The following is a 16,041-nucleotide window of genomic DNA, read 5'->3' as shown; positions in this document are numbered from 1 at the left end:
ATGAATTTATGACAAAAGAAGCATCAACATCTTCATTCAGCACTAGTTTAACAATTCAGCAAACAAATTCCATCTCCATTCTGAATGGACCATTCACCAACACAAGCAAGCTGCGGCATGAGGCGGAGAAGCAGCAGGAGTCCCGGGGTATTCACAAAGACCCCTGAGTTCCATCGTTATATTTTCAAAATACCCTCTCGATTGGATTGCAGTTAATAATCACGATTCAAATATTTACGTATAGACCCAGCCCCTTTATTTGGATCGAGACTAATAATCGCGATCCTAATATTTGCAATTACCACCCTGTATTTTCAATATAGCACCCCGGTAGGGGTTGGCTTGTTCTCCCACCCGTCGACCGCTGCCATCCTCCGAGCCCGTCCGCCGGCAGCGCCTAGCGTTATCCCATCCATCCAGTACCTAGCATCAGCGAGCTCTCTGTGATTCGAGCGGAACAGCTCGTCAGCAAGCGAGGAGCCCTGTGGCCAGGGCGGCGGCCGTCGCGTGGCGTCCCAGAGCTTCGTCCGCTGTCCGGGCCCAGATGTTCGCCGCGGCCGGCAGCCAGCCGGTGCTTCGCCTGCAGCCGGAGACGGTGCGCTGCTGTGTTTTCCATCAGCGATCCAGAGCCAGCTACTGCGGCTACCCACGAGAGACGAGAAGGCGTGGAGCCTGATGTTTCTCGCCCATCTCAGACGGCCGATAGGTGTTCGTGGAAATGCTTCTTAGGTGCAAATTTGATGGGGACGGCTGAGCGCGACACATTTTCAGGCGCCGTGCTCAAATCGGAGCATGTGTAATCGAGGGGGGCGCTGCCTCTCTTGCATAGCTCGGCCTCGTTGGAATTCTAAATCGACAAGGATTATGCAGTGCCGTGCCATGCCGTATGCCGAGGAGCTGAACAATCTCGTACAGGCTTGCATCGCCCGGCTACTCCTGGCCACAGTCACCAGGAAAATCATGTCCGTGATGGTCAGAGGAGATGGTGATTCATGGGTCAGATTTCTCTGGGCCCTTTTGGGTTTCTGACACAATGATGGGGCACCAGGTTCCAGTGCTCTGAGGTAAGTTGCAATGTGTAATCTCTGCTTTTATCAGTCTTTGCTTTTGCACTATATCTGTTTTCCAATGCTTTCATCGGATTGAGGTATTACTCCATGCTGTTCAATTTGATGAATAGTAGGTCCAATATCAATATTACCCTCTATAGATCTTTTTTTTTTTAAATTCATCCGATTGTTCATGTATTTCTAATATAACACTGTCTCTTTCTTTGAAAATGGAAGGAACTGTATCATCTGAAAATCATGAAAGCATTTCCATGTATTTACTTTTCCAATGTAGCCTACATGGCTACATACCATGTTTCTGTTGTGAAGTATTAGTGGATTGCCTACCTCTTCCCAACTGCGGATTGCCCACCTCTTCCTAACTGCTTAAGCTTTTGGGTTCATCTGGTTGGTGCATGAAACCTAACATGGTATGAAAGCCAGAGGTCTCGAGTTCGAGTCTTGGTAGATGCATCTTTTAAGTCCTCCACTCCCTTCTTTATTTCCACATTTGCGCCTTGTTCCGGTTGCATGTGAGTGGGAGTGTTGTGAAGTATTAGTGGATTGCCCACCTCTTCCCAACTGCGGATTGCCCACCTCCAGTGGTGAAGCCAGGAAAATATTTAGGAGGGGCTGAAAAGAAAACCGCTACAACGACATGGCACCACTACGACACCTCACAAAAAGCAAATATAATAGTTCGAAGTAGTCTTATATTAAAACATTGATGGACCATGAAAATCATAAAATACATCATGAAAAATAAAGAATGCGGTTTATCCATACCAAAAAGAAAAATTACGAAACTAATAGACACCACGCGTGACGGTGACACCCATTATTCATCCGAAGAAGCAATGTATAGAAATAGACATAATTGATTAGTCAAACATATATGGACCTCCAAATTATGAATTTAGAATAGAACAAAGCTTACAATTAATTTTTTAGGCAATAACATACGGTGTTTTTTCATCTCTTCAAACCTCTTTTTGATCTTGTCATTACCAATCTTTCTAAATATCTCCTTCTCGTTATAGCATATCATCAAGTCATTGAGCCATTCATCACCCATTTTACTACGCAAATCTGTCTTTATAATGGACATAGCTGTAAATATCCTCTCAACTGAAGCTGTTGCCACCGGTAGAATCAAGGTTAGCTCAATGAGATGATAAACCAATCGATAAGATGTGTTCATATTAGTCTTGACCACAATTTCAGCAACTTTTCCAAGTTCAGTACATCTAAATAAATCTGGAGTTCTTCTAGCACGGTTGACGAAGGATTTAAGTTCAGTTGGCAAAACAGTGAGGTCACCAATATCAAAATCCTCAGCATAAATTTCAGCAAGTCTCACAAGTTTATCCACATCAAAATTAGAGAAGGACTTCCTTGGGTTAAAACAAGATATGCATACTAATAACTCTGAACTAGTTTCACTAAACCGATGATTCAACTCAGTCAAGATGGCATCAATGGCTACAAGAAAAATCTCGACATGATAGTAATGCATGTTTGTTACCTTTTGCTTTCTACGTCTAGATGTCCCTCTAATATTTATTTCCTCATCCATATCTAGCACTTCAATCTCATTCCTCTCATAGAAAGTTTTCATTTTTTTGAGTAATGGCTCCCATCCATTTTCCCTCGTATCCTGCAAGCCATCTTTCACATCCATTATCAAATGCATTGCTTCAACTATGTCTTGATCTTTCCTTTGCAAAGCACGTGACAAAATATCTGTCATGCTCAACAATTCTATAATCAAATGCAAGATGAACACAAAATCAAAGCTCTCCATTTTTCCAATTAAACCTAAAGCTCCACCATTACATGCTGATTTAATAGAATCTTTCTTCACTATCTCAAGGACATCTATGATAGCCTCCCACATCACCAAAATGCGAAGCAAAGTTTTAAGATGTGAGCCCCATCTAGTATCTCCAGGTCTAGCTAGGCTACTTTCCTGGTTGAAACCTCTTCCGGTCATAATCTCACCGTTCCCAATCTTTTCTAGCAACACATCATGATGCTTTGCATCCTTTCTCATACAAGATGCACCCATATTGTTGACTATTAAAGGAACATAGTTAAAGAAATCTGCAATATCTGCACTAGATGTTGAAACAGTAACAACCACTAGTTGCAATTGATGGGCAAAACAATGCACATAGAAAGCATAAGGATTCTCATCACGAATGAACTTCTGCACCCCATTAAATTCACCTCTCATATTAGAAGCTCCATCATACCCTTGCCCACGAAGCATAGAGATTGACAATTATGACTTGAAAACATACGGGCCAAAGCTTCTTTCAATGCAATAGCTGTGCAACTCTCAACATGCTGAAGTCCAATAAATCTCTCCATCACTTTCCCTTCATCATTCACAAACCCGCATGCCAAATTTCATTATGTGTTAGTATAATTGTAGAAATAGAGATAAAAACTTAGGCAAGAAAATGCAACTACTGACCTTAGAATCACCGCCATTTGCTCCTTTATTGATACATCTTGAGACTCATCAATAAGCACCGAGAATTTTTTACCTCGAATCTCATCCATAATGACACTAGTGACTTCTTTTGCACAAGTTTTTGTAAGATCCTTCTATATATCAGGAGATAACATTTGACAATTTTTAGAACCTTTTTCATATGCCACTTTCACTATCTCAACCTTATCTTTGTACCAATCAATCATTTCTCTGTATGTACCCTTGTTAAGAGAAGTAGAAGACTCATCATGTCCACGGAAAGCATCCCCTTGCATTATGAGAAATCTTGCAACACCTAAAGAAGCTGTCAAACGAATCTCATAGCGTTTTTCTTCCTCCTTGCTTATTTGAACTAATTTTCTACCCACATTTATCCTTTGGTTCATAAAGTCTTCACACTTTAGCCTAGCTTCTACATGAGTCTTGCAAACATTGTGCTTATTATATGTATCCTTAGCTTTCTTCCAATTCACATAACCTTGATGTGCAAAGACCGAACTACCAAACTTTTCAGGCTTTCCAGAATTAAAGAAGAGATAGCAATACAAGCAATCAATGTTATACAGTCGTCCGACTAATCGCGATAAGTGGAGCAACTAGCTTTTGTCGATCAGATGTCTGATCGTCCGACTAATAGTCGCCTAATCGAGATTAGTCGTCCGACTTGCTACTTGGTCGATCAGGTTGCCGGCCAAAAGATGTCCAGCCCGCCGCCTGTACTGGGCTCAATTAGGCCCATTAGGGTTAACTATATAAAGCCACTTCTGTGAGCACAATCCTCCGCTCGAGTGCTCGAGTCAAGCCGCCACCGCCGCCTGCGTCACGCCGCCCGACTGCCTGTGTCACGCCGCCCGGGTCACGCGGCCGCCAGCTCGCATCACGCTGTCGCCTGACCGCCTGCGTCACGTCGCCTGGCCGCCGCCCGCCGGCGTCTGAAGATGAGTTCCTCCTCCGATGGTAAGTTTTCTTGCTCTGCTCTGCTCTTGGCTCGTTGCTCGTGCTATGCTCTTGGCTCACTGCTCTTGCTCTGCTTGGCTCATTGCTCTGCAGATTTCGATGCACAGCGGCAAAGGCAGGTGCAAGTGATAATGCCGCCGCCGCCGCCACAGAATGAAGCCGTGGCCAATGAAGCAGGTGCCACAGGTTCCTCCGCTGCTGAAACTGCCTCCTCAGCTGCTCCAGATGGTCAATCCATAGTAGAGAAGGCCCTAGCTGAACTGCCACCAAATCTTGCGGAGATGGCTAAAGATCCTAAGAGGAAAGCAAAATCTGGAGACCCTGGATGGAAATATGGGTTCTGGCCAGATCCTCTGAAGAAGGAGATGGTGCAATGCATATTCTGCAAGAAGGATGTTCTTGCATGAAGCGCCCCGACCCGAAGATCAAGGCTAAACCATGTATTAATTACCGAATAAGGTCTCCGGCATAATACATGTTACATCAAGTGGAGTCCAGAGTCATACAGAGCTTTATTCAACACGTACATGAGGAGTAAAATGACAACACAAAGCTACACAGAACAACCATATGATAACAACTAGCATAACGACATGGAGGACTAGCTCTTCATCCATCACGGCTCCACTCGATCAGCTTGGGTGCGAACACGATCTACTCGTAGTCTTCTGGCACAAAGTCAGGATCCTCTGGAGAAAAATCAACAGGGGTGAGTACAAAAGTACTCAGCAAGCTCCACCTCACCCTACGGGAGGGGAATGACATGCACGACGCACATTAAGCACAATGCATTAGCAATGCAACTAATGGCACGCAACTCTTCCCGACACAACCCACAATAGGTAGCTCACTAGTTGTCAGGACCACACCGTAGCCTGTCCATACCGTGGACACGGACCATTCGAATGGATTATACACTCTGCAGAGGTCGTACACTGTACCCACACGCTCGGCTGCCCGAACGGACAACCGACATAGCTGACACCCAGCCGTGGTCACGCCCCAGCCCGGCCGCACAAACCCTCGGGCCCTGACCCCAATGGTCTATACCCGTAAACCATCCCTGCGACCATCAGGCTAACCAGTGGGATTAGGCTAAGTCCGGCCCATACCGGAACCTGTGGTCGTACTAAAGTAAGCTAGGTGAGATGTCAAAACAACTCGGTCCTTAAGGTTCACCAGGGCAACAACCATCCTTCAACATGTCAACTCGAGCCTACCACCACGGTAGCACTCACCTGCCAGTCTACCACCACGGTAGCGCCGGCTCCAACATACCCAGCTGCCCTGGTCTCAGCCAGATCCCTTCGTATCTTATTCTCAGCTCTGGATATGCATGACTACTCAGATGCATGCATGAGCACACTCAATCACTCAAGTACTGGTATATGTGATCGATCCTAGACCCAGGTTACAGCTAAACGTCCTCACATGGATGCAACCGCTCACGTAGGGGTCGATGAAACTTGCCTTCGCTTGCGTACGCGTCGGCGGCGGCGGCTTCCTGCTCGTGGTACGGTCTTCTGGCTCCTTGGCAGGCTCCTCCTCGGTCACTCCGTGATCTACGGGCGAGAACGGCACAACCGGCAAACAACACAAGCAAGCAATAAAATAAGCTCAAATGGAGATGAAAATAGGAGGAATAGATAATATATGATTTGAGGAGAGTTTAGGAAAAAGAGTTTCGTGAAAAGGAGTTGATATGAAGGAGATATTGAGTTTACAGTATTGATTGGTAGAATGATTTGGATTAAGTGCTCACGGCCTAGTGGGAGTTTTGGGCCTTTATTAGTGGAGTTAATGGTCGGGGGAGCTGCCTGCCATCTCACCTTGGCGCGGAACAGCTCGAGGAAGAGGATCAATTGTTGGAGCCTCGTTTTGTGAGTGAGCTGGGCTCGGAAGGAGTGGTTCAGCTGGTGGAGCGAAGCGGCTCGGTGTGCTTGGGCTGGTGACGGGGCTCGTCACGGCCTTGCTCCTTTTATAGGCGAGGAGAGCAGCAGCGGCGTTGCGCAAGGATGGGCGACGGCGTGGGCTGCGGCAGCTTGTCGTCAACGCGAACAGTGGCAGCACTGAAGGCGTGAGCGCCGAGGCGGCAAAGCCGGCGAGGACGCTGCAGCGGCGTGGGCGAGGTGGGGACGCGGGAGTGGGCAGCACGGCATGATGCCGGCGGCAGTGCGCGGTCCCGTCGTGGGGCCGGCGTGTCGCGCGTGCGCGAGCGCGAGCGAGCGGGTGAGGCGGTTCGGCGGAAAAAATCTCGGCCGGCACTGTGCGTGGCGACCCCGATCTTTAGGGAGGTGAGTGCTGCCATGACGGGTCTTTTCAAGGTCAATGGTGTGGGTATTCTGTGGCTTCCAGGGAATGATGAAGTTATGGCAAAGGAGGTAGGCGCTGTCATGATTGTCTGGGAATTATGGCATGGTACGGTGACTTAAGAGACTTTTATGGAAACGAGATGATTTTTGTCGTAGGTGTAAGCATGCGTATGCTGGTTACTGGAGGGAACGAATGTACTAATGCAAGGCAAGAGTATAAAATAGTTTACCTAATAGTTATGTAATACCTCGTATAACATTAGTATTATTTCACCTTACTAGTTTAATTGCATCCTAAGTTTTATTTTAGTGATTGCTGGAATTTGAGGTGGCCCTACTAAGTTAAGGATCTACACCAACTCACTTCAGAGTCGGTCAGCTTCTAGTTACTTAGTGTACCAGGTCCTTTTGACGGCAGAGCCACCTTTTACTTCCGGGAGGCAGAGCCTACCAACAGATGAAGCTGGCTTCCGGGTGGCAGAGCCAACCTTCGATGAAGCCCAGACCCTTTTGTGATCCCGGGTGGCAGAGCCAACCTTCGATGGATCACAACTTATACACTAAGTACTTAAATTTAACCGGGAGACTAACACTTATAAAGACGCTTACCTTATTGAAGCAACAAAGGAACACACCTAGCACACTCTACCTATGCTCACTTCTACCATGCCCTTGGATGTGTGTGGGATGGAGTGGAGTAGTATGGCATGGCAAGGGGTGGCACCCTCCTTATATAGGCACCCATACCCTCTTGGATGAGTGACACTTCTCACAATCTAGGAAGCTCCCTACAAATATCTAAGTTCCCTACAAATTTCTAATTCTAGAAAATTCTAAATTTTACCATGACAAGAAAATATCCAAACTTCTTGTCTTCTTATGATTCTTGTGGAACATTCTAGAACCTTGTCATGGTGAACAAAATTATGCCATTGTTTATCCTTATTTTTATAGAACCTTCTAGAAGCTTTCATTATAAATTTCAACACTCCCCCTTAATCGTGATGAAAACTGGGATGTTACACTGCAGGAATCAAAAGGTTCAAGCAGCACCTTGTTGGGGGCTATGGTGATACAATAAAATGTCCAAAAGCACCAGAGTTGATCTCCAAAGAGATGAGCATTTACCTGAAAAAGAATGCAAGAAGTGTGATTGTGCAAGTGGATGAAGGTGAAGGTGAAGGGGAAGGGGAACAAGAACAAGAGCAAGGTGCAGAGGAGGGTGAAGCTGTTGAACAAGTAGCAGTACCAAGTTTTGGGACAAGGCTTAAGCAAGCAAAGGCAGCAAAGCTGAAAGTTTCTCAAGCTGCAATCACTTCTTTTATGGTTTCTGGTCCAGTAAAACCACAAACACAAAAGTACTCCAAGTCAATAAGTTCAATACTTTGCGATACACCAGAGGAAGTAGTAGCAAAAAGGCATAAATATGGTACTTCACAACCTACTCTTGAGCACTGCACAAAGAAATCTAAGGAGGCCAAAGAAATTGTTGATGAGCATGTCGCTGATTTCTTTTATGAGAATGCCATAGCTTTCAATGTCATCAATTCAAGAAGCTTTGAGATTATGGTTGAGTCCATTGGGCAATATGGTCCTGGGTATCGTGCACCAACATTTTGTGAAATTAGGGAGGAGCTGCTTGAAAGGGTTGTGCAGCGAACAACGGAACTGAGGAAGAAGCATGAGGAGGCTTGGAAGGAATATGGTTGCACGATCATGTCCGATGGTTGGATTGACACAAGCTGGTGTCATCTCATCAACTTTCTTGCCAACAGCCCAGCAGGGACCTTCTTCCTAGGCTCAGTGGACGCTTCAAGTGAAGTAGCCGATGCACAAATGTTAGCAGATTTATTGGAAAAGCAAATTGATAAGGTTGGAAAGGAATATGTTGTGCAGATAGTCACAGACAATGGAGCCAATTTCAAGGCAGCGGGAAGGATTCTAATGGAGAGGATCCCTCATTTGTTTTGGACACCTTGTGCAGCACATTGCTTGAATTTGATGATGCATGACATTGGGCAGATAAAGGAATTCAACACAACTATCAATATGGCAAAGAAATTGTCCAGATTTCTGTACAAGCATGGAAGGCTTCTTGAGTTTATGAGAAAGAAAATAGATGGAGATCTTGTCAGACCTGTTGTGACTCGCTTTGCTACATCATATCTCACTTTGGCAAGTATGCTTCAAAAGAGACAAGGTTTGAAGGCTTTGTTTGTTAGTCCCCAATGGAGTAGCAGCGCCTGGTCCAAATCTGCTGAAGGACAGCAATGTGAGAGAATTGTCCTTTCAGCACCATTTTGGACAAAAGTGCAAAATTGCCTAAAAGCTTCACAGCCCCTTCTCATTGCTCTAAGGATAGCAGATGGAGATGAGACACCAGCAGCCCCTGAGATTATGGCAGCAATGGAAGTGGCAAATAGCACAATCAAGGAGGACCTGAGAGCCAATAACACTTTACTTAAACAAGTAATGGACTGCTATGACAGGAGGTGGGAAAAGCAAATGGAGCAAAAGTTGTATGGTGCAACCCTATTCTTGAATCCAGGCAAGTTCTTTGCCATAAGGGAGAAGGATAGGAGGCAAGCTACAAGGCTAAGGTCCATGTTCAATGATGTTTTGTGGAAGATGGTGTTGGATGATGATGAACAGTGCAAGATTAGTAAGCAAGTTGATGATTATGAGAGGTCTGAAGGTGATTGCTTCTCAAAGCCAATGGCAATAAGAGAGAGAGATAACAAGAATCCTAGTAAGTTCCTTCCCTTCAATCCCTGTCTCTTGATCTGCTTTGTAGCTCCTTACATTAAATTGTATTTGCCTTGCAGTTTTGTGGTGGGGATCATATGGTGGCCTAGCATATGAGCTCCAAAGTTTAGCAAAAAGAATTGTGAGCTTTTGTTGTTCTGCTTCTGGATGTGAACGTAATTGGAGCACATTTTCTCATGTAAGTACCACTGTACTAGTACAAACCAATTGGAGTTTGGTGGCTATATTCCTTGGACACTAATCTGATTTTGCATTGTCTATTTGTTCAGGTCCATACCAAAAAGAGGAACAGATTAGAGCACAAAAGGTTGAGCAAGCTGGTGTATGTTAGCTACAACCGGAAGATGTCAAATAGATTTCAAAAAATTAGAGAACTTGGCTCCAAAGCAAAGAAATCCAACCCTCTGATTCTTGAAGAATTTAATTGGGAGAGTGAATGGGTTGATGTAAATTCTGATCCAGTTCACACAGGAGCAGCAACAGATGGGGATGGCAACGTGCTGACTTGGGGCAGATGGATGAAGCTATTGGTGCAACTGAAGGTCTCCAGGGTCGTGGCCTGAAAAGGGCGGCTGCTGCTCGTTCTGCTACTGCTGTTAGCCACACTTATGCTAGGAAGAAGCGTCCAAGGAGGGCAAATGCTACTCAGGATATTGCTGAACTGAATGACAGTGATCAGGAGATGATGGAGGTAGATGCACCAGGTGACCAGCATGGTGTATCAGATTCAGAATATACAATGGAGGATGGTGAAGATTCCGGAGGACCACCTGATGGAGAACAAGAATTTCAATTGAATGGCATTGCTTGATTAGATGCATGGCTGGGCTGTCTTCTTTTGAAGTTTGCTGCTTTGTTGAATTGTTGTGTGCTGATGTGTTGTTCAGCTGAAGTGTTCAGCTTATTATCAACTTATCATTTGAACCTATTTATGTACTGAATGTCTGAACACTGAACCTATTTAGCTGTCTAATTGTCTATGTAATATGTATGCTTTGCTCGTTGCCTGCTGCCTTGGTTTAGTTGTGTTCTTTTTAAATTTTGAATTACTTGCTCACTTGCTGTAATGCTGTTACACATTTAATTTCAGCTACTGACTTCAGTTTTTACAGTTTCAGCAGTAGAATAGCAAGGATATGGAGTGTGGGACAAGAATATGGAGTTCTGGACAGTTCAAACATCAAATCTCACAAGTGTCACCAAACTGACTATCATTGTGGTGTTCCTGCTTGCTATATAGTATATAAGTATATATACATGTACATATATGCCGTGGGATATATAGAACGACTATAGCGACGACTAGGACCGACTAGGGTCGACTAATCGACCTGATCGACGACTAGTCGCCTTATCGGTGCCATAGCGACTAGGTTCGACTAGACGACTGTATAACATTGCAAGCAATAAGCTGCATCTTTGTACTCAATGTACTCTAGCCAATCAAACTCATCATACCAAGACTTCTGAAAAGATCCATTTACGAGGAAACACGATATCACGAGGTTGAGTTGGTCCATTCAAAGCATATGCCCTCTTTACTTGATCTCTAATTTCAAGTTGATAATCATCGATAGGTTTGCGCTTTCCAGGATCCCCAATTAAGTCCGAATGACTAAATTCTGTTCTAGATTTCGTTGGTTGAGATGCACTCTCATTAGTATGTGGAGTAGAAGTACTTGAACTTGAAAAGTATGTGTGTATAGTTCTTTTCGACATTCTGAAATATATCATACCAAGCAAATATTGAATCATTGAAATAAAAATTGAATCATAGATCAAGAAAAATAGAAATCGAAAATTGAAAATAGAAATTGAATCAGGCTCAGTTGGCCGCTGGGCGCTGGCCCCTGCAGGCGGACGCGCTGCACACCGCGGACGCCTACGCGGGCGAGCGCCGGCCCAGCCGCTCAGCAGCGCCGCGCGCAGGCCGCCTGCCGTTCGCCGCGCCTGCCGGCTCGCCGCCCAGTCCTGCCGCCGCCTGCTCGCCCCTGGCCCTGGGCCTGCTTGGCTGCGTGCGCGGTGCGCGTGCGCCTTGCCCGCCGGCTGCCGGCCTTGCCTGCGCCAGCCGCCAGGCGCCGAGCACCGGAGCCCGCGATCTGGTGTGCGCCTGCGCCGGCCGCCGCCCTGCGAGTCGCACGATGGAGATGGATGGTGATGCCGTGGACAGGAAACAAGATATGGTTTGCTAATTGCTATGTGCTGTTGGCCGGTTGGGCCTTGGGCTTCAATTTGTTGGGCCGCCATACTCTATTTCTGGGCCCAACTCGTGAGGAGCCTGACGCCAGGTCGTCTTCAACCTCCAGCCTCCCCTAGAGCTTGTATTTAGCACCAAAAATTCATGGGGGGGCTCCAGGGGGGCTTCATGACTGCGCTGGCGGTAGGGGAGGCTCGAGCCCCCCTACCCACCGCTAGATCCGCCCCTGCCCACCTCTTCTCAACTGCTTAACTTTTTGGGTTCATCTTGTTGGTGCATGAAACCTAACAGTTTCAAAGTTCAGTCAATCACAATTTATACTCAGATATTATTTGAAGCTTCTTAAAGACATGTAATGCAGGTCTGAACTCCAAAATTACAGGAAAAAAACGAATTGTTCCATTATATTACTAAAAACAATCAATACATATAACATATTTCAAAATTTCAATCAGCTATAGTAACAGTCGCACTCTCTGTTTGCAATATCTTGTAAGTTCTTCTGAAAAGTGTCCATCTAATCTTCGATGTGCTGTACATCTGGTCCGCATTCATCTGTTTCATCATCATTGTTGATTGTTCCCATGCCATTCTGTACAGCAGCTATAGGAGATTCTATGGTAACCGTTAGTAGATATAGTTTGCCATCCATACCAAATAGTCTTTGTCTAGGAATGTCCGTGCAGTCTCTGCAAGAAATCTTGACTCTAACCACCTCACCAAAGCTCTGGATCACTCCTTCCCAATCCACATCTAAAAGCAGCCCATAGCATGAAGCAAACTGATGTAATACTTCCCAGGTACACCATTGAGGAGGGATCCCTCTCAGTTGAACCCATGTCTCTTTTAGCTCACAGTAAGGTTCAAGATCTCCGTCCCACACTTCTACTCTCACTGAAACACCTTCTTTACGTAGATTGAAAGATACAAAGTCTGCCAAGTCTTCCACTTTCTTGTTTGGAGGAAATCTCACTAAGTAACACCATTCATCAAGTTGTCTTATTTGACATGGCCAATTGGCGGCATTGAAAGTGCTAGCAAGTTCCCACTTTAATTCTTCCATGGTTATCTCGCCAGTTTCTATAAAAAAGTTTCCCACAGTTTCTGAGATCAATCAGTTGTGGTTCATGCACTTCAGGAACTTCAATATTGTAGAAACCTACCCCATTGGCTGCAGATCCCACATATGTAGCATACCGGTGGCCAGATTTTCTGACAGGACATTCCTCCTGATGATCCTCTTTGCTGCAGATAAAACACAATCTGTATTTAGGTTGAGTTAGTTTCTCGGTAGCATTACTGGATTTTCCTCTCTCAAAAATTTCCCCCGCATTCATCACGGCAGTACTTATTTTTTCAGCTGAAGGAGCTCGCATCTGGTTGCCTTGAGTTTGTGCCTGAGCTTGAGGTTGTTGGCTCCTCGCCTGCTGGTGCATAGGCCGACGAGAAGCTGGAGAAGGCCCCCTCTGGTTGAATCTGGAACCCTGATTTTGGTATTGATCTCCCTGGTCGAAGCAGCTAGGTGATCTCCATCTGCCACCACCTTGGCCATCGCCACGACTCCGTCTGACACCGCGACCCCTTCCCCATGTGTTGCGATTTTCTTGTTTAGAGATTGGCTTCTTTCCCCTCCCCCATTGATCTCTGTCCTACTCCATTGAATTCCATCTTCTGCTATCGTCAATGTCATCTGCAGAAAATTTTGCAGAGGTCACCACATTTTGAATTTGTCCTCCCTCTCCATTGGTCGACCTATGTCTCACATTTTTCTGAATATTCTTATTCCCCTGATCAAGCTGTGGATTCATCGGTTCTCTGTGCTTATGACCATAACCTTCTCCAGCTCTCCTAACTTTCTCAATCTGGTTCACCAAACTAGCAGGCAATAAGGGAGATTCCAAGGGAGAGATTGCGTCCGCCTCCGATCCTGCTGTCTCCGGCGAACTAGCATTCGGCTCCACTTCATCATCTCTTGCTGGATTGTTGTGTTGGCGATGATGCAGAGCTCGAGATCTTCTCGCTGACAAGTTTTCAGGACCCTTCTGAGGCACCCTAGCACCCGTCTGATTTCTCCGGCCCTTTCCTGGGCCAGATGTGCCTGCTGGTTTCTTTGGGTCTGGCAACTCTTTCCTCCCATTTAGCATCGCAAGAACATCTGCCATGGTGGGTCGATCATTCCGATCAAGCTGAGTGCACAGCAATCCTACCTCCATGCACATCTTGGCCTCCATTAGCTGAGACTCGTCACAAAGTGATGGATCAGACAACGCCTCCATTCGTCCAGCTTCCTGCCGAACCGTCCAAGCCTGAAATTAACTCCAGTCATATATATGTTATTATGACTTGTAAATTGATATCACAAACATAGATGTTATATAACAAGCAATGCTTACCCATTGAACTAAATCTTCGGCAGGTGGTGGTTCACATCTACACATATCCACTGATGGTCCAAAGGAGAGTGACGCCAAAACCGTACACATCGCACTTCATCGATATAATATGTTCATGTACGTACTCTGGAGCTGTAAATCCCCTGAATGATCAAGTAAAATGAAAATGATGTAAGAGAAGATAAATAAATCAAAATTGAAAAGTGCTTTATGCACATCTTGGTCCTATGCTCCTCTGGGTTCCAAATGCAAGTCGTTCAGGACAACAATAGAGTCTCCATTCCTCCAATATGACATGGCTTGCAATTTTTGTAAAATTATTTTAAACAGATAGCTATATATTATGAAGGTATTTAACGTGGCGAATCTGGTAAAGACCTAGATTTGATTTCAGAGGGAGTATTTTAGAATCTTACGGTGTGCCAATTATTTCGCTGTGGCTAGTGATCTCATCATCATGGCCCAACCTTTTAGCTGTCCCAAAATCACTAATCTTAGGGTTCATGTCACAATCCAAGAGAATGTTCCTATGCTTGAGATCCAGATGGACAATGCGTTGCTCATGTAGGTAGTGTACGCCTTGTGCAATCCCTTTAATTATTTGGAAGCGGGTGGGCCACTTAACATTGCCTGCAAATTACGGAAGATGCATATATCCATGTACAGGCAACTATGAGACAAGAGACAAATAGATTTACAAAGGGTCAAGAGATGCATTGTTTTCAGGCGGCGAACTGTAATTTGTATTTTGACAGCAATGCGTATACTACCTTGAGTAATAAAGCGTACGTGCTCCGGATACCAGTACGGGTATCGGATACGACACGTATCGGATATGCGGATACGCACTTTCTCAAAAAACACCGATACGGGGATACGGCTAGAATAATTTAATATTAATAATTTTTATATAAAATATCACACTCATGAGTCATGAGAGTGTAGCATTTACAACAAACTAGTAGTATTACAGTAGCTGTCCTACTCAACCGGAGAGAATCAAGTGCATCTGGACTCTCTAGAGAACCACCTCCACCTGTCCCCATCATGTGAAGCAAGCTGCCACACTGAAGAAGTGAAATCAATAAAAAAAAGTAACCTTATCTTATCTCAGCCCTCTCTGCTCTTCGTGCTTTTCTACATGCTCTCTCTACTCCCCTACTCTATCTCTCTGTCCTTTTGCTACCCAGCTCCCGCAGCTGCCTCTGGCTTGTGCGCTACGCCATGCGTCCGCCGCCAGCAGCTCTCCATCAGCACCCCGCCGCCAATATGGAGGCCACCCAGCTGCCCGCCTCCGGCTCACGCGCCGTCGTCCTGCCTCTGGACCCACCCCGCGCCACGCCTTGCCTCTAATCCTCCACCGCACCCAGCTCCTCCGTCCGCATCCCGCCGCCGTCGAGGCCGCGCGCAGCCACGCTGCCTCCTCTCACTCTCTCGTCTCTCTCTCCCCATGGTTTCCCTCTCAAATACATGTCCCATACGTGTCGAATACACGTATCTGAGCCAATACGTATCCATCTTTTTGGGATACGGCTGAAAGCGTATCCAAGGCGTATCTGTATCCGATACGTGTCGGATACAGATACGCCACTCCCCATGCGTATCCACGTAACATAAACTGCTCCCATTTCGCATGTGTATTCTTCGACGAAACAATAAGTCGGTTGTTTATCTCCAATGTATTCATCATCCAAGCAAACCAAAGCCACTTTGATTTCATGACAGTATCCCAGACATCTGACTATATTTTTGTGGTTAATCTCTGAAACAATGTTAACTTCATTGTATATGTGTTTGTCATCACGTGATGGAAGGTTGAGTACTTGTTTCTTGATGGCAACCACACGCCTGTCATGTAGTCGACCCT

General features: G+C 45.6%; 1 protein-coding gene and 1 long non-coding RNA gene across 2 annotated transcripts; both read left to right on the top strand.

Moving 5' to 3' along the window:
• The first annotated feature begins 290 nt into the window (after positions 1-290).
• LOC120700001 lies at positions 291-14,400 on the top strand. Its single transcript, XR_005685751.1, has 2 exons — positions 291-1,064; positions 14,198-14,400. It is a non-coding gene; the product is annotated as an uncharacterized LOC120700001 (long non-coding RNA).
• LOC120699998 lies at positions 7,751-10,698 on the top strand. Its single transcript, XM_039984131.1, has 3 exons — positions 7,751-9,567; positions 9,644-9,762; positions 9,854-10,698. Exons 1-3 carry the CDS (start codon positions 7,935-7,937, stop codon positions 10,145-10,147), a joined length of 2,046 nt encoding a protein of 681 aa, XP_039840065.1. The 5' UTR covers positions 7,751-7,934; the 3' UTR covers positions 10,148-10,698.
• Positions 14,401-16,041: the final 1,641 nt, after the last annotated feature.

Source organism: Panicum virgatum, chromosome 3K (genome assembly GCF_016808335.1).
Source record: "Panicum virgatum strain AP13 chromosome 3K, P.virgatum_v5, whole genome shotgun sequence".
Classification (NCBI taxonomy): Eukaryota; Viridiplantae; Streptophyta; class Magnoliopsida; order Poales; family Poaceae; genus Panicum; species Panicum virgatum.
The sequence above is the reverse complement of the archived record's forward strand: the minus strand, read 5'-3'. Positions and strand labels throughout refer to the sequence as shown.

Excerpts from the sequence above, each read along its gene's own strand:
- LOC120699998 (XM_039984131.1), top strand. The coding sequence starts at position 7,935 with ATGAGCATTTACCTGAAAAAGAATGCAAGAAGTGTGATTGTGCAAGTG. Across the intron at positions 9,568-9,643 it reads GAGAGATAACAAGAATCCTA|TTTTGTGGTGGGGATCATAT; the intron begins GTAAGTTCCTTC and ends TTTGCCTTGCAG. Across the intron at positions 9,763-9,853 it reads ATTGGAGCACATTTTCTCAT|GTCCATACCAAAAAGAGGAA; the intron begins GTAAGTACCACT and ends CTATTTGTTCAG.